Raw genomic sequence first — 19412 nt, forward strand, 5'->3', positions numbered from 1 at the left:
TCTTTAGATGAGGAGGTGTGCAAGCTGTGGAGATTGGCTTGACTAAGCCAAAGAAAGCGTCGGCTGATTAGGATGATGCCAAGATCAAAGCGGCAAACTTCAACAACAAAGCATTGAATGCTCTATTCAATGTGGTCACCAATAAGGAGTTCAAGAAGATCTCCTCCACTGAAACTGCTAAGGAAACATGGACTATCCTTCAAACAACCTATGAAGGGACTAAGGCTATCAAGGATTCAAAACTTCAAAGGCTTACTATGAGCTTTGAAGAGATTAAGATGGAAGAGGATGAGTCATTTGATTAGTTCTATGCCAAGCTAAAATACATAGTTAACGCAGCCTTTAATCTTGGGGAAACTATTCCCGAACCCAAGATTTTGAGAAAGTGTTCAGATTTCTGCCTAAGAGATTCCATGCCAAGATCACCACAATTGAAGAATCCAAGGACATTGATAAAATTCCTTTGACGGAGCTAGTTGGCAACTTGCAAACCTATAAATTGGGTTTGACTAGAATCGGGAAAGGAAGCAAAAGTAAGAGCATGGCACTGAAGGCCAAAAGTAATGAGACTGATGAGTCTTCTGATGATAAAGATTCTAAAAATCCTACATCACTAGGCAATTCAAAAATTTCACGAAGAATGCCAATGCTAAAAGATTTGACAAGGACCGTAAGCAATCCAGTTCTTCTCAATTCAAGAGTCAAGACAAAGGAAAGAAGGATGCTAAGGATGGCGGTCAGTACACCATTCCCTCCAGACCAAAGTGTTTCGGATGTCGAGATTTTGGACACATGAAACAAGAATGTCTAACATATCTCAAGTCAATTGGGAAAAGCAAGGCTCTTGCTGCTACCTTGAGCGACACTAAGCTTGAAATTGAGTCAGATGATAGTGATGACGAGGGAATCTTGAGTGCCTTCACTGCTACAATAGATCCTGCTAAGGGGATTGTTGAACCAGTGGATGAACAAGAGGACTTGGTGGAATCAAAGTTTGAGAAAATGGATTATCAAGACAATATCCATACAGCCTATACAAAATTATACAAGGTTTCTGAGAAGTATGAAAAACTGTATAGGTTAGCCACCAAGAAGCTAAGTGATATTGAGCTAAATCGAGATGAGTTCTCTATAAAAGTTGATGAAGCAAATTAAACGATTGGAGCTTTATGGCTCAAGAACAACAACCATGTTGAAAGGACAAAGAAGCTTGAAGCAAAACTATTCCAGGTTAGAGCTCAATTAGAGAGGACTTCCAATGCAAAGCTCGATGAGATGCTTAGCTCTCAAAAAGCTGCTTTTGATAAAACCAGTTTGGGGTATGATTTCTCTTATTCTAATATTGCCTCATATAGTACAACTTCTTTTGTCTCACCTGCTGATAATGTTAATTCTAAGAATGATGAAGCTAAAATTGAAATAGCTAGTAAGAACTTAGATAAATGCAAATCTATTTTAGGAGCACCCCCTAAGGTTGAAAAGAAAGAGACTAGAAGCCCTAGGACTAAGAGGGTTAACAACAAAAAGTCTCAACTGAAGAAGCCGCATTTTTGTCATCATTGTGGAGCTTCTGGGCATACTCGTCCAAATTGTTACAAGTGGTTAGCCACTTAACAAAGCAATAGTATGCTCTTATCCGGAAACCGAAATTAGTTTCCATCCTCTTTTGCTCCTCTTGGAGATATTCTCAAGGCCCTCATATTCCTTTCGAATTTGAACGGTTTCAATTCTTCCCCCTTATCATTGGATCAAAGGTTTGCTCAAAGGAAAGGTTCTTCCAATGTGTGAAAGGAAAAATGCTCAAAATGATTTAGTCACTTCTCTCTCTCTCTCTCTCTCTTGTTTATGCATTACTTGTTTGTTTTGCTTTTTTATTTTGAGTCAGTCTAGTTTTATGCTTTGCTTTGTTTAACATATTTTTGTTTGTTTGTTTGTTTTCAGTTTTGCTTTATTTTGTTTTTCATTAAAATAAAAAAAAAATTCAAAAATCAGAAAAATTCAAAAACAGTGTGTGTTTGTTTATATTGGTACTTGTGTAGCTTGAATGACCATTGAAACAAAGTTTTTTAAACTTTGTATTTTTTGTAACTTAGATGAGTATCTCAATACACAACTAAACAAGTGAGCTTTGTGGCTCGTGTTTGTGATGAGCATGATCAAGTAATCTTTTATTTAACACTCATATCACTCTTTTTGACGGGAAGGACTAAACAATCCTAAAAGAAAGACATAAAAAACCATCTCACCACTAAAGTCCGCCAATCATGAATAATATCTGTTTGCTTTGTCATAGCAAAATTGTGATGTTTAAGCTTACATAATTGGATTTTTTTTTTCTTGCTCTTATATGCCCATGCATGATTTGCTATAAAAAAAAAAAGGAAAATATGCAAAGAAAAACAAAAGCAAAAAGAATCAAAATGCTTTTAAATATGGTTGCAAGCGTGTTTCTAGGAGAAGTGGGAACTATAAGATGTACCTCGAAGGTGATAGTCTCCATCAAGCAGTTATGATTGTGTGTGAGTGTATTTGATTTTCTCGTATCTCAAAGCGTCATAATATAAGACACTTATGCAATCTTGCTATGTTTTCACACACAACACGCAATTCTTTGCTACTTTTGATACATGTGCAAGTACAATATGATTTGGTCATCACAAAGAATACATGTATTAATATACGCTCACTAATTTGTCATAACTTATTTTTGAAATAAAAAAATTGGTTAGACATGTTTAGTGTGTATGTGTGTGTTTTTGGATCCATGAATGCTTTGCATTTTCTTGCTATAAGATGTTTTTGAGAGCTTAATATGTTGATTGGATCTATGTTTGAGTAGCTTACTTTTTGCATTCATCTCTATGTGTTTTTCCCTTATTTGAAAACAACTTTTCTTCAAGCTCAACAGATTCGTTTCTATCGAGCCCCTCTTTCTTCTTTTCTTGATAGATTTTATCGCATTCTCGATCCATCGAGCTTTCTGGATTTTGTCTCGATAGCTTCTCGATAGCTTCTTGATCCTTTAAGCAAGTTTCTATCTGGCCAATAGATTCTCGACAGAATCTCGATCCATCAAAGTGTTTTTGCCATCGACAAAACCTCGGCAGCACCTCGACAGATTCACTTCTGTTCAGAATTAGTGCTTGACAATTCTCAACAGTTACTTCAATCCATCGAGCTGCAACTTCTATTTAAGGACTAAGTGTGAATCAGACTTCATTTTCTCACTTCTCTCTCGACAGAAAACACTCTTCTCTCCCTCTAAACACTTCTCACTCACTCAAATCTTCTCACGCATTGCATTTTCAACCTATATCAAGCTTAGATTACTTGGTATGTGTTCTAATCCCTTCATTTTCATGCATTCATGCATTTTAGACCTAGGTTTTGGGGTTTTTGAAAATTTTTAAGATTTTTGAGATCTTTGTGAAATTTGTGGGTTGGGTTATTTTGATTTGATTCTATATGATCATGCATTGTATTCCTTGCATTTTTACAATGTTTCATGCATTTAGATGTGTGTTTGATTATTGTTGATGTGTGCTAGTAGGTTTGGATTGGGTTTTACCCATGATGTATTTAAATTTTGCACGTCACATGTTCATGAATATTTCATGCATACGTATTCTATTCTTTCTCTTGTTCTAGTTGTGATGTGTTTTATCTCTTTCTCTCTCTCTCTCTCGGATAGACTGCGCATGGCACCTAAGCACAAATCCACTCCGGCTCGAAACCCTCTTGGTTTTGAGTCTTCTTCTTCTTATCCTTTCTTTCCCCCTCTTCACATTCAGTTCCGTGATGGGAAGGCCAAACAGGACTTCCTTGAGAACTTTCAGAAACGTGGCGTTCATCCAAAGCACCATGTTGTTCTGTCGGACTTTTCCAACACTTCTCTCCCTACGGTCATTCAAACTCGAGGCTGGGAATCTCTTTGTGAGAGACCCTTGAGGTGTCTCATCGTATTTATACAGGAGTTTTACTCCAATATACATGGTATTGATACCTATGTACCTCGGTTTTCCGTGACATTTCGAGGTACACGTATCGTAGTTACCCCAGATCTTATATCTGAGGTACTACATGTTTCAAGGGTAGCGCATCCTGACTACCCTGGTTGTCAACGTCTTAGGACTGTGTCTAAAGACGAGCTTCTGTCTCACTTTTGTGAGATACCTTCCATATGGGGTGGTAGGCAAAACACTCCATGCTTAGGCTTTGCAAAAGGTCCGAGATTCCTTAACATGGTGATGACATTTGTTTTTACTCCACTATCTCACTATAACTCTATCGCAGAGCCTCGTACTCATTTTCTTTTATCCCTTTTAGAAGATCTTTCTATTGACTTCCCCTTTCATTTTATCACTTCTATCATTAATGTCTATCAAGATGCGGTGACCTGTGATAAGCTCATCTTTCCTTTGGCTATCACGTGGATCATTCGCCATTTTTCTACCCCTATTCCTGATTCTCCTTATTATCCCACCATGGGTGTTATCGACGCCGGTTCTGTTTGACAAAGTGAGGCCTAGCTTCGACCGAAGCGGCCATATGTAGAGTCTACTAGTCCTATAGCTTCTACTATTCCTTCTATTTCTACTCCTTCTTCCTCAACTGGTGATGTGACCTTGGGGGCTATCATGGCACAACTTTAATGCATGGATGCTTGCCTTGACACTCTCACTAATGAGTTATGTCAGGTGAACACCCGTGTCGGTTGTATAGCATGACAACAGGCTCACTTTGTTAGTTTCGCCGCTTCTCCATCTCCATTTCCAGAGACTTTGGCAGATGAGGATGGTGATAATGGTGATGATGATGAGGATGAGGATATTAGCTCTTCCATTGATGATGAGATAATGACCTCTCGATGACTCACCTTTGTCATTCGTGACAAAAAGCGGGAGTAGTTTTGGGATGAGAGTAGTCTTGTATTTAGAAAGAGAGTTAGTATATGACATTTTTGTTAAAGAGAGTGTCTATACATTGTGAGGGATGTGAGGATTTTATGTACTTTTCTTTTCTTTCTTTTAAAGTTACATTATCCTCTTGTACACTAGTCTTGTGACCATTTATTTATGTTGTTCTTCACCTATCTCTCTATGTGTTGGTTCTTTTCTCCCTTTATACACATGTTTCTTTATGTATGCAATCTTTATTTCTGTTTCATACTAAAATGCCTTGATGAGTTTTGTTTAAAGTGTTTCAGATAGACAGGTTGTGGAAATCTATCATGCTATGAACTTTCTTCTTGCAAAGTTTTTCAAGAGTTTGTGTTAGTGTTAGATTTGTTTGTAATTCAACAAATGATTATGAGTTTAGCGAATTAAGACTTCTTTCATGATTCATTTGTTTGTTGTGGTTTTGTCACGAGTTACCAAATGGGGAGATTGTTAGGACATATTTGAGATTGTTAGAGACCATATGCTATGTAAATTGGCTAATGCTATGTAAATTGGCTAATCCTTTGACAAAACGCACTTTACTTGTAATTGGGTAGATCCAGGATGGGTTTAGTACTTCAAAAAACAAGTGTTCAAGTTTAGTATTGAAACCATGCAAGTCTGACTAAGAAACAAGTGAAGAAGTACTGTTTATTAAAGCTCGACAGATATCTCGATAGAATCATATCTATCGAGGTTTAATGTAAAAGCTCAACAGAAGTTGTATCTATCGAGAATTACGAAATTAGAATTTTCAGATTTGATTTCACGCATATCCATGATTATTTGTGTAGGGTTTCTTTTCTCACAACCCTAGACATATATAAGGATTATTTTAAGGGCCGTCTTAAGTGATGGAAAGTGATTGTGCACGCAAATTATGACCGGAGACAGAATTTTCCCTAGTTCATCATGTTCTTTCTAGAAGCTGCTACGCCTTTGCGCTAAGGGTTTTGTGACCAAGGAGCTTCCTGATCTTCATCGTTGATGAATTGAAGAACTTTGCAGCCAACATCTTCCTCAAGTTGGTATGATAGTCACGTATTAGGATCCGTGCATCATTGGTTAGTCACGTACTGGGAGTTGTGTATTGAACGGAGAGATTGCCACTACAATACAAGTCCAATTGCGTATTGGGGTAAGGGTTCAACTGTAGTTTGGTATCAGGTATTGAGATTCCTTTTACTTGTAACCACTTATTTTGATAATAGTGGATTCTCGGGAGTGGTGACCTTAAATTCACCATGTAGGGTTTTGCCTCGGTGATTTCCCCCATTCGTAAATAAATCCCCTGTGTCAAATTTATTTTCCGCTGCATTTAACTTAGTTGGTGATTTGTTTATGCTACCACGCTTATTGCATGTAATTGAATCTAATTAATTTACTTGAATAATTAATTGATAAATTTACCAATAAGGTCAATACATTTTTGGCCTATCAAACTCTTTGGTTTTCGCACTCTACACTTACCTAAATAGATATTTATGATATGATCCCACATTTAGCACCAAACGTAAGAAATAATTTAGACATATGGTGCAAAATTGACTTCAACTATATAATTTAATTGGGTTTTCTCTCAGCTTTAATTTTAAATATATATATATATATATATTTAAAACCAAAATTGAGAGAAAATCTAATTAGATTTTAAAATGGATTTATAATTATGTTTCATACGTGTCATCTAAATTCTTTAATTTTTCTACCTAAGTGAATTATGCATTAACACTTGACACAAAAGTCGAAAAAAGCAATATAATGAGACTCTAACCTCTTAAAACCAAAGTTAAGATTCCATATTGGATTCCAATTGAAGTCTAATCTTATGCTAAGTAGGGGTGGCAATTCATGTTCGCGTGTCGGGTTCGTGTCGTGTCAAGTCATGAGTATTTGACTATATAGGTCAACACTAACCCGACATGTTTATTAAACGGGTCAAGATTTCTCAACCCTAACACGACCCATTTATTAAACGGGTCAGTCGTGTCGACCTGTTTATCAGATTTTATCAAAATGAAAAATAAAAATTAATGAAAAAACAAACAAATAAATATTTTTAATATAAAATTCAGATCTAACGAGTAACTGCATCACAAATAATCATTTAAAATTAAAGTATATCCCAATATTACAAATAATCAATCACAATATGTCAAAGAATATAAATCACAACAACTAATAAGTTCATATACCTAGAGTTTGAAGGGTATATTGGTAAAATATCATTTAATTAAATGGGTCAGACGGGTCAAACGGGTTCTATGTGTTCAACACTAACCCAACCCATTTATTAAACGGGTTAGCCGTGTCAACCCGAATATGACACGAACCCGTTAAGCCTCAACCCATAACCTGCTAATTTTGTGTCGTATCGTGTCGGGTTCGCGGGTCGTGTCAAATTTTGCCACCCCTAATGCTAAGTATACAATTCAATTTCCTAATTTAGTGCAGCCATTTAGAACACTACAAGAGCCGAAAGGTGAAATTAAAAAGGCATTAAGTACTTTTCAATTATACTATAATTTTGTATTAGTTATATTTACACAGAAATTCAATCATCTAAACTCATATATATATATATATATATATATATATATATATAATCAATAACTTCCACAATGCACAAAAATGTTAAATAAAATACGATTTGATCTAAAATCTTTTACTATTATTTTTGGGTAAAATTTGGCAACAAACTTGGTTGTTGCCTAAGGCTTCAACTTCTTCTTAAAAAAATAGCATAACTACCTAATTTGAAAATGAAATTGTTGAATTGCATGTTTTTTTCTATTCTTAAAATGTTTATCAAACTTCGTGTCAATCAGATATTATTAATTGGGGTTTTGGGCTTCAGCCGAGAGCATGGGGCTTTGGCCGAGATCGTGAGTAGTCCGAGTCCGAGGAGGAATATCTCGTCGGATAAGCTAAATGCAGATCAAATATAGATCCTAATGATCAAAGTGATCTTCCAAGAAGTTCTAATGATAGGAACGAGCATCACGAACATACAAGAGGGATAAGGACTCAAAAATATCTAAGGGAAAGCTGCTACACCGCATTGAATGCCCTGCAGCTAACTTTCTAACCGCATTTATGTAGAAAAGACCCCTGAACAGTGCTACCTCGGCAACCACAACTCATAGAAGGCCAGAAAGGGTGTCTGATGGGACAAGCACTTAAGTGGTTGCTCAAAGGATCAACAAGTGTAGGATTAAGATCATCCAAAAGGAACTATATAATGGAAGAGGCCCTTCATGAAAAGGGGAGGAGAAAAGGAGAAGAGAAACCATTGTAGCAATCTCAACAACTCTTGTAACCATTGTCATCCAATATATACTAGAACAGAGCTTCTCAGATTATGCCGAGGACAAACTTTCTCGCACAAACCGGGTTCAATTCTTGTTGACTCATCATCCAAAACCATATTAACTATTATTCATACATTAAAGTCTAGCTCTTTGATCCACTCTTTACAAATTTATTGTATTGGGTTCACTGTGCCAAGATCCCTTACATTTTGGGCTTGGTCTGAAAATCGTGTCCCTACAATTGGCGCCATCTGTGGGAAGAGCTTGTGTGATAGTGAGTGCAATGGTTAAATATGGTAGGATAAGGCCCCCATCAGCAAGAGTCCCTGGGGAAAGCCATTATGGTGGCCATTTACTATGTGAGCAAGTCACTACATGAGGCACGCACAGTTGTTGTCCTAACTTAGCTTCCGCTCAGGTTTATTCTACGAAGTGCAAATTATACGGGGAGGATTGCTGAATAGGGCACAGTTCCAGGGGCTTTTGACATCAAGTACATGCCTCGTACCTCTGTCAAGGGCCAGGTTCTCGCGAATCTAGTGGTCAAGTTCGCTGAACCTCCATTAAAGGAAGTGGCAGCAACATATGAGCAATTCAAAGGGGCTCTGCGGCGGGGCTAGTTATTGAAGGTATATATTGATATCTTCTAATCTATTGAATTGCATGTTTTTTTCTATTCTTAAAATGTTCATCAAACTTCGTGTCAATTAGATATTATTAATTGGGGTTTTGGGCTTCGGCCGAGAGCATGGGGCTTTGGCTGAGATCGTGAGTAGTCCGAGTCCGAGGAGGAATATCTACTCGAATAAGCTAAATGCGGATCAGATGTAGATCCTAATGATTAAAGTGACCTTCCAAGAAGTTCTAATGATAGGGATGAGTATCATGAACATACAAGAGGGATAAGGACTCAAAAATATCTAAGGGAAAGCTACTACACCGCATTGAATGCCCTGCGGCTAACTTTCTGACCACATTTATATGGAAAAGACCTCTGAACAGTGCTACCTCGGCAACCACAACTCATAGAAGGTTAGAAAGAGTGTCTGATGGGACAAGCACTCAAGTGGTAGCACAAAGGATCAACAAGTGTAGGATTAAGATCATCTAAAAAGAACTATATAATGGAAGAGGCCCTTCATGAAAAGGGGAGGAGAAAAGGAGAAGAGAAAACACTGTAGCAATCTAAACAACTCCTGTAACCATTGTCATTCAATATATACTAGAACAAAGCTCCTCAAACTGTGCCGAGGACAAACTTTCTCGCATAAGCCGGGTTCAATTCTTGTTGGCTCATCATCCAAAGCCATATTAACTGTTATCCATGTACTAAAACCTAGCTCTTTGACCCACTCTCTATAAATTTATTGTATTGGGTTCACTGGGCCAAGATCCCTTACATTTTGGGCTTGGTTTAAAAATTGTGTCCCTACAATTAACTATTGATCCATATACTTATTTTTTAAGGATAATTTTAGACTACAAAAACTTAAAAATTAAACATTTTGTTGATGACTTAGCTATTAATATTTGTTTTTCTGGAAATTTAGCAAGTATGAAGGATAAAAAAGAAAATGAATCCAATGGTAGATTTGTCAATATTCACGTCCAATAAAAAACATATTGAGTGAAGTTGTAGTCTGAAATTACAATCACTCCTTTATTTTTTGTGTAAATATGAGATATGAAATTTTATAATTATGATAGTTATTAATAGACATTTATTATGATTTTGTATGTATACAAAATATTAAATATGCAATTAAACATTAATTATGTTAGTTATTAATAGATATTTATTATAATTTTGTCTTTATATGGAATATTAAATATGCAACTTGATAATAATTATGATAGTTATTAATAGAAATTTATTATAATTATATCTTTATATGGAATAATAAATATGCAATTTGATAATTATGAGAGTTATTAATAAATATGTATTATGATAGTGTCTCTGTATGGAAAACTGTTTATTCCATTTCTCAAAGAAAATATACTGGGGAACTATTTATTGGAGATTTAAATAAAGAATAGAGTTTAAATTCAAAAAAAGAGTACAAATATTATAATATTGACATGTAAAATTGTGAAACCATGAAAAATTACGTGGCAAAATATTATTTAATCAACCAAAAGCCAAACTTACTCAATTTTATATAGATTATAGATATATGTTATTGTACTCACATCAATTACAAGTATTGTATTTTGTTTTTTGAGTTTAGTTAACTAATGTTCTTAGGGCATTTGTTAATGGACAATTTTGAAAAAGTCTTGATATCACTTTCATGACAAATATAAAAATCTATCAGAAAAATCAATGCATTTTTCATTTTGCCAAAAAAGTTTCTAAAAATATTTCCTAAATTAATACCTTAGGGCACCTGTTAACTTTTCATTTGTTTTATTTTATAACTAATATGTTTCTTAGACTGATGATAAATAATAATAATCTTGGAGTAGACATCATTGGTGGGAATTCTATTGTATCTATATAATAAAAAAAATCATAGAGGTAAGGATGTAATTTTCACAAATTAATGATAAATTGTGTCCGTTATAAAAAAAAAAATTAGTTTAAAGGCTTCTATTGTTTTATTTCACAATACGTTCCTTTCAATAAATCAAATTAAACAATTGGTGTTAGTGAAGGATGACAGAAATGGCCCCTTCTTTTTGTGTCTCCTTCTTTTTCTCTCTTTTGCTAGCGATCCTATGGATGTGCCCAACATATGGTCGGCTAAGCGTGAAGGCATCGAAAAATGTGCTTAAAGAGATTTGCTCTTCTCACAAAGACCCTCCTTTCTGTTTGCAGGCCCTCAAATCTGATCCTCATACACCCTTTGTCGATCTTGTTGGCCTTACCAATATTTCAATTCACTTGGTAGATGTTGCTGCTAATAAAACCCTTGCCCTTGTTCGCTCACTCATCAAGACTGCAGACCCCGAATTGAAAAAGCATTTAGATGATTGCCTCAAAATGTATGATGCTACTATTAGCGAAACAGAAGATGCAAAAACTGCGTTGAAAGCTCATGACTATTAAACGGTAAATGTTGCATCGGATAGTTGCATGACTAATGCTAAAACCTGTATTGATACAACAACTGGTGCACCGCCTCTCCAACAAGAGAATAAAAATATGCGTTATTTTTGTGAGACATTGGTGGTTGTTTCTAATCATCTTCTATGAGATTGTTTAGTTAAATATTTTTGTACGCGTGGTCATGCAAAATAGTATATTGGATATTATCGGTCACTTTCTATTGAATAAAAATAAACATTTGATCTTGGTTTTTGTAGATTCAAGTTGAGGACAGGTACAAATGTGGCATGATCTCCCCTTGGAAACAAGGGCATCTCCACATTTAACTTGGTGTGGTCATATGATCACCCTGACTTGTGTAAAAATATATATATATATATATATATATTAAAATAACTTATTTTAACCACCCAAGTAAAATTATTGCACACCCTGACTTGAGAATCACAAGAATTTTAGTTCAACAAAAATAAAAATAATGCTACAATAAAATTTGTTGTCAAACTGTTTTGAATGTAGTATTATTCTTATTACCAAATCATGTGCCTTGTGAGAACTCAAAGGAACACTCTTGTAAAAGAGTTTGAAGGATCATATTGAAAGTGGAACATATTAATAATTAATTTACCAATGGGAATTAAAATGGCAAATAAGATACTAATTAACATCATCCCTACAGATAACATCATCCCAATATACGGCACATTCAAAAGGGATAAATGTGTGATGTGCAAAGGTATCACATAATTATCAGTGAATAAGGTAAAAAAGACACATAAATGACGGTTGATGAACTTAGAGTATCCTTGAGTTAGAATCCAAAAATATGAACGTCTGAAATTCAGTTTGCGAAGAAAAGCCAAAAAATCGGATGAGCTAACATAACTGACAGCATGTTCCCACATGTATATAGGTAAGGATCAAAGAAAGAGAAAGAACTACTAATAATCAAGCTAATTAGCTATAGGTCAACTAGCACTACTGGAAATAAGGTTTTTTTTTTTTTTTGGTTTTGTCACCGTCACAATTTAGTCTAGAGGGTTCATTTTTGAACAAATAAATAAAGCTTTTTAATACTTAAAAATAAAAAACTCCCCCGAATGTGAAGGTAGCAGATGAGACCAAAACGGTATTGGTCATGGTCTGATGCAAGGAAGTAGCATATGAATGCCAAAGTAAGAAATTGAAAACAGTATTGGTCATGGTCTAATGTCTCAGATGGACTAAGTCTCTTAGATGGCCTAATGTCGGAAGTACAGATTAGATATTGCATATTCGGGGTCAGTTTAGAGAGGATACTGATCTCTTCATCATTGCTGATGGTAAGATGGAAATGTACAGTTCATCTTTCTTCTCCGCAGTTCTTGAAGTTCTAGAATCAAACATACCAGTTCTCTGACACAATTAGAAATAGAAACTATGAGTGAGTCTTATTATTGTGTCCCTTTGGTTTTCACACTTTGGTACAAAAACTAAGAATGAGTGTTATTATTGTGCATTTTTGGTTTTTTGGCACAAAATAAAAACTTAAATGCGACACATGTCATAAAATTAGCCCATAATTGAAACCTAATTTGAAATCTAATTGGATTTTCTATTTGTTAGGTTCTAAAGATTTAGGATTAAATGTTTAGAATTTAAACTTGTATGTGTTAGCAAACCAAGAACAAAACTTGTCTAGAATATGAGTTAGACATTGCTCAGAGTTGTATAGGCCAGACTCTAGAATGTACAAGCTGTAGGAAAAAGAATTGTTGGGTTAAAATGCCCTAACACCTGACAGAGAAGTCAAAAAGAGCACTATAATAACACTCTAACCTCTTAAAACCTAAATTAAGATTCTATATTGGACTTCAATTGAAATCTAATTTTATGCCAAGAGTACAATTTAATTTCTTAATTATAACACAACCATTTAGAACACTACAAGAGTCGAAAGGTGAAATTAAAAAGGTTTTAAGTACTTTTCAATTTTACTATAATTTTGTATTAGTTATATTTACACAGAAATTCAATCATCTAAACTCATATATATATATATATATATATATATATATATATATATAATCAGTAACCTCCACAATGGACAAAAATACTTAATAAAATACAATTTGATCTAAGATCTTTTACTTTTATTTTTCGATAAAGTTTGGCTACAAACTTGGTTGTAGCCTAAGACTTCAACTCTTAAAAAAAAATAGCATAACTACCTATCAATTAACTATTTGATTCATAAACTTATTTTTTTATGGATAATTTTAGATTACAAAAACTTAAAATTTAAACATTTTGATGATGACTTAACTATTGATATTTGCATTTCTGGAAATTTTGCAAGTATGAAGGATATAAAAAGAAAATGTAATCCAATGGTAGATTTATGAAAATTCACCTCCAACAAAATGCAAATTGAGTGGAGTTGTAGTCTTTTTCTTTTCTTTTTTGATACAAGATAGAAATTCTACTCTAGCCTAATCTAAGTGTATATGTGTGTGAAGCTTTCTCTTAGAAACTTGAACTCCCACCCTTGCCCCCCACACCCCACAAACACTTATACTTGTAAAGTGACCACCGTACCAAGGGTGCGCAGTGGTAGTGGACTTGTAGTCTTAAATTATAACCACTTTTTTTTTTTTTTTTTTTTTTTGTAAATATGAGATATGAAATTTTATAATTATGATAGTTATTAATAGACATTTATTATAATTTTTTCTGTATACAAAATATTAAATATGCAATTAAATATTAATTTTGATAGTTATTAATAGATATTTATTATAATCTTGTCTTTATATGGAATATTAGATATGCAACTTGATAATAATTATGATAGTTATTAATAGAAATTTATTATAATTATATCTTTATATGGAATAATAAATATGCAATTTGATTATTGTAGGAGTTATTAATAAATATTTATTATGATAGTGTTTCTGCATGGAAGCTGTTTATTCTATTTTTCAAAGAAAATATACTAGGGAAATATTTAATTGGGGATCTCAAATTGTGTCTATTATAAAAAAAGATTAGTTTAAATGCTTCTATTGTTTTATTTCACAATACGTTCCTTTCAATAAATCAAATTAAACAATTGGTGTTAGTGAAGGATGACAGAAATGGCCCCTTCTTTTTGTCTCCTTCTTTTTCTCTCTTTTGCTAGCGATCCCATGGATTTGCCCAACATATGGTCGGCTAAGCGTGAAGGCATCGGAAAATGTGCTTAAAGAGATTTGCTCTTCTCACGAAGACCCTCCTTTCTGTTTGCAAGCCCTCAAATCTGATCCTCATACACCCTTTGTCGATCTTGTTGGCCTTACCAATATTTCAATTCACCTGGTAGATGTTGCTGCTAATAAAACCCTTGCCCTTATTCGCTCACTCATCAAGACTGCAGACCCAGAATTGAAAAAGCATTTAGATGATTGCCTCCAAATGTATGATGTTACTATTAGCGAAACAGAAGATGCAAAAACTGCGTTGAAAGCTCATGACTATGAAACGGTAATTGTTGCATCTGATAGTTGCATGACTAATGCTGAAACCTGTACTGATACAACAACTGGTGCACCGCCTCTCCAACAAGAGAATAAAAATATGCGTTATCTTTGTGAGACATTTGTGGTTGTTTCTAGTCATCTTTTATGAGATTGTCTAGTAAAATATTTTTGTATGCGTGGCCTTGCAAAATAGTATATTTGATATTATCGGTCACTTTCTATTGAATAAAAATAAACATTTTATCTTGGTTTTTCTAGATTCAAGTTGAGGACAGGTACAAATGTGGCATGATCTCCTCTTGGAAACAAGGGCATCTCCATCTTTAACTCGGTGGGGTCATAAGATCACCCTGACTTGTGTAATATATATATATATATATATATATTTTTTTTTTAAACTAGCAAATTTTAATAATCCAAGTAAAATTATTGAACACCCTAACTTGAGAATCACAAGAATTTTAGTTCAACAAAAATAAAAATAATGTTACAATAAAATTTGTTGTCAAAATGTTTTAGATGTAGTATTATTCTTATTACCAAATCATGTGCCTTGTGAGAACCCAAAGGAACACTCTTGTAAAAGAGTTTGAAGGATCATATTGAAAGTGGAACATATTAATAATTAATTTACCAATGGGAATTAAAATGGCAAATAAGATACTATTTAACATCATCCCTACAGCTAACATCATCCCAATATATGGCACCTTCAAAAGGGATAAACGTGTGATGTGCAAAGCTATCACATAATTATCAGTGAATAAGGTAAAAAAAGACACATAAATGACGGTTGATGAAGTTAGAGTATCCTTGAGTTAGAATCCAGAAATATGAACTTCTAAAATTCAGTTTGCGAAGAAAAGCCAAAAAATCTGATGAGCTAACATAACTGACACCATGTTCCCACATGTATATAGGTAAGGATCAAAGAAAGAGAAAGAACTACTAATAATCAAGCTAATTAGCTATAGGTCAACTGGCACTACTGGAAATAAAGTTTTTTTTTTTTTTGGTTTTGTCACCGGCACAATTTAGTGTAGAGGGTTCATTGTTGAACAAATAAATAAAGCTTTTTAATACTTAAAAATAAAAAATAAAAAACTCCCCTGAATGCGAAGGTAGCAGATGAGACCAAAACGGTATTGGTCATGGTCTGATGCAAGGAAGTAGCATATGAATGCCAAAGTAAGAAATTGAAAACAATATTGGTCATGGTCTAATGTCTCAGGTGGCCTGAGTCTCTTAGATGGCCTAATGTCGGAAGTATAGATTAGATATTGCATATTCGGGGCCAGTTCAGAGAGGATACTGATCTCTTCATCATTGCTGATGGTAAGATGGAAAGGTACAATTCATCTTTCTTCCCCGCAGTTCTTGAAGTTCTAGAATCAAACATACCAGTTCTCTGATACAATTAGAAATAGAAACTATGAGTGAGTCTTATTATTGTGTCCCTTTGACCTTTCACACTTTGGTACAAAAACTAAGAATGAGTGTTATTATTGTGCATTTTTGGTTTTTTGGCACAAAATAAAAACTTAAATGCGACACATGTCATAAAATTAGCCCATAATTGAAACCTAATTTGAAATCTAATTGGATTTTCTGTTTGTTAGGTTCTAAAGATTTAGGATTAAATGTTTAGAATTTAAACTTGTATGTGTTGGCAAACCAAGAACAAAAACTTGTCTAGAATATGAGTTAGACATTGCTCAAAGTTGTATAGGCCAGACTCAAGAATGTACAAGCTGTAGGAAAAAGAATTGTTGGGTTAAAATGCCCTAACACCTGACAGAGAAGTCAAAAAGAGCACTATAAAAACACGCTAACCTCTTAAAACCTAAGTTAAGATTCTATATTGGACTTCAATTGAAATCTAATTTTATGCCAAGTGTACAATTTAATTTCTTAATTATAGTACAACCATTTAGAACACTACAAGAGCCGAAAGGTGAAATTAAAAAGGTTTTAAGTACTTTTCAATTTTACTATAATTTTGTATTAGTTATATTTACACAGAAATTCAATCATCTAAACTCAGTAACCTCCACAATGGACAAAAATACTTAATAAAATACAATTTGATCTAAAATCTTTTACTTTTATTTTTCGATAAAATTTGGCTACAAACTTGGTTGTAGCCTAAGACTTCAACTCTGTCTTAAAAAAATAGCATAACTACCTATTTTGATAATGAAATTGTTGAATTGCATGTTTTTAAAATGTTTACCAAATTTCGTGTCAATAAAATATTATTAACTATTTGATCTATAAACTTATTTTTTATGGATAATTTTAGATTACAAAAACTTAAAATTTAAACATTTTGATGATGACCTATACTTGTAGAGTGACCACCGCACCAAGGGTGCACAGTGGTAGTGGACTTGTAGTCTTAAATTACAACCACCTTTTTTTTTTTTTTTTTGTAAATATGAGATATGAAATTTTATAATTATGATAGTTATTAATAGACATTTATTATAATTTTGTCTGTATACAAAATATTAAATATGTAATTAAATATTAATTTTGATAGTTATTAATAGATATTTATTATAATTTTGTATTTATATGGAATATTAGATATGCAACTTGATAATAATTACGATAGTTATTAATAGAAATTTATTATAATTATATCTTTATATGGAATAATAAATATGCAATTTGATAATTGTAGGAGTTATTAATAAATATTTATTATGATAGTGTTTCTGTATGGAAGCTGTCTATTCTATTTTTCAAAGAAAATATACTAGGGAAATATTTAATTGGGGATCTCAAATTGTGTCCGTTATAAAAAAAAGATTAGTTTAAATGCTTCTATTGCTTTATTTCACAATAGGTTCCTTTCAATAAATCGAATTAAACAATTGGTGTTAGTGAAGGATGACAGAAATGGCCCCTTCTTTTTGTGTCTCCTTCTTTTTCTCTCTTTTGCTAGCAATCCTATGGATTTGCCCAACATATGGTCGGCTAAGTGTGAAGGCATCGGAAAATGTGCTTAAAGAGATTTGCTCTTCTCATGAAGACCCTCCTTTCTGTTTGTAGGCCCTCAAATCTGATCCTCATACACCCTTTGTCGATCTTGTTGGCCTTACCAATATTTCAATTCACCTAGTAGATGTTGCTGCTAATAAAACTCTTGCCCTTATTCGCTCACTCATCAAGACTGCAGACCCCGAATTGAAAAAGCATTTAGATGATTGCCTCCAAATGTATGATGTTACTATTAGCGAAACAGAAGATGCAAAAACTGCGTTGAAAGCTCATGACTACGAAACGGTAAATGTTGCATCTGGTAGTTGCATGATTAATGCTGAAACCTGTACTGATACAACAACTGGTGCACCGCCTCTCCAACAAGAGAATAAAAATATGCGTTATCTTTGTGAGACATTTGTGGTTGTTTCTAATCATCTTTTATGAGATTGTCTAGTAAAATATTTTTGTACGCGTGGCCTTGCAAAATAGTATATTTGATATTATCGGTCACTTTCTATTGAATAAAAATAAACATTTTATCTTGGTTTTTCTAGATTCAAGTTGAGGACAAGTACAAATGTGGCATGATCTCCTCTTGGAAACAAGGGCATCTCCATCTTTAACTCAATGGGGTCATAAGATCACCCTGACTTGTGTAATATATATATTTTAAAACTAACAAATTTCAATAATCCAAGTAAAATTATTGAACACCCTGACTTGAGAATCACAAGAATCTTAGTTCAACAAAAATAAAAATAATGCTACAATAAAATTTGTTGTCAAAGTGTTTTGGATGTGGTATCATTCTTATTACCAGATCATGTGCCTTGTGAGAACCCAAAGGAACACTCTTGTAAAAGAGTTTGAAGGATCATATTAATAATTAATTTACCAATGGGAATCAAAATGGCAAATAAGATACTATTTAGGGAGAATTACACTTTGCCCACTTGTGGTTGGCCTCTATTTCGATTTGCCTACCCATGGTTTAATATTTGGCACTTTACCCACCTGTGATTATCTCCGTTTCTATTCCGTAACCCACCTCTATCTATGCCGTTACTCTAACACATATTATGTCAAACACAACATACCAAACAGATCAAAACACTCCTCCTCACTGCACTTGCTCACCAAATGAAATCCCTAGATTCTACCAAATAGATGCAATGCGCTTAAGTTCATTGTAGCCCAAGGCACTTGAGTCCATCTGGGCTTTGATCGTGGTTGTAAGCCAAGGAAGAAGGAGCTAGTTTCTGGGTTCATCTAGCTTTAGTGAGCTTCAATTTGGACCGTGGTTGGGTGAAACTGGGTTTGGTGAGCTTCGGTGAGCTTCTCTTTAAGTTGGGTTCATCTTCAAGCTTGGGTGAGCTTCAATTTGCACATTTTGGGTGAGCTTCAAGCTTGGGTGAGTTCATTGCTCTGTTCATCAATAAACCTAGGGTTTTAAAAAAAAAATTCGATATTGGGTTTTTGCAAGGACGAGGTTGGGTTTTTGGGAGAGGCTTATTTATTGAAAATGTTATTTAGGTCTTTCTAGGATTGCAACAAAAATGTTTTTATGTTATGGTATTGCAAATTGCGTTAATTTTTTTACGTTACTGATTCAGTCCAT

The 19412-nt window shown here is 34.0% G+C and overlaps 2 protein-coding genes across 2 annotated transcripts; both read left to right on the forward strand.

Annotated features, from left to right (window-relative positions):
• The first annotated feature begins 10919 nt into the window (after window positions 1–10919).
• On the forward strand, window positions 10920–11303 carry LOC142616653 (pectinesterase inhibitor-like). Its single transcript, XM_075789458.1, has one exon. The coding sequence runs from the start codon at window positions 10920–10922 to the stop codon at window positions 11301–11303; it is 384 nt and encodes a 127-aa protein (XP_075645573.1).
• A 642-nt stretch (window positions 11304–11945) lies between these two features.
• LOC142616654 (pectinesterase inhibitor-like) lies at window positions 11946–18238 on the forward strand. Its single transcript, XM_075789459.1, has 3 exons — window positions 11946–12039; window positions 14467–14927; window positions 17861–18238. Exons 1-3 carry the CDS (start codon window positions 11946–11948, stop codon window positions 18236–18238), a joined length of 933 nt encoding a protein of 310 aa, XP_075645574.1.
• Window positions 18239–19412: the final 1174 nt, after the last annotated feature.

Source organism: Castanea sativa, chromosome 11 (genome assembly GCF_040712315.1).
Source record: "Castanea sativa cultivar Marrone di Chiusa Pesio chromosome 11, ASM4071231v1".
Lineage (NCBI taxonomy): Eukaryota > Viridiplantae > Streptophyta > Magnoliopsida > Fagales > Fagaceae > Castanea > Castanea sativa.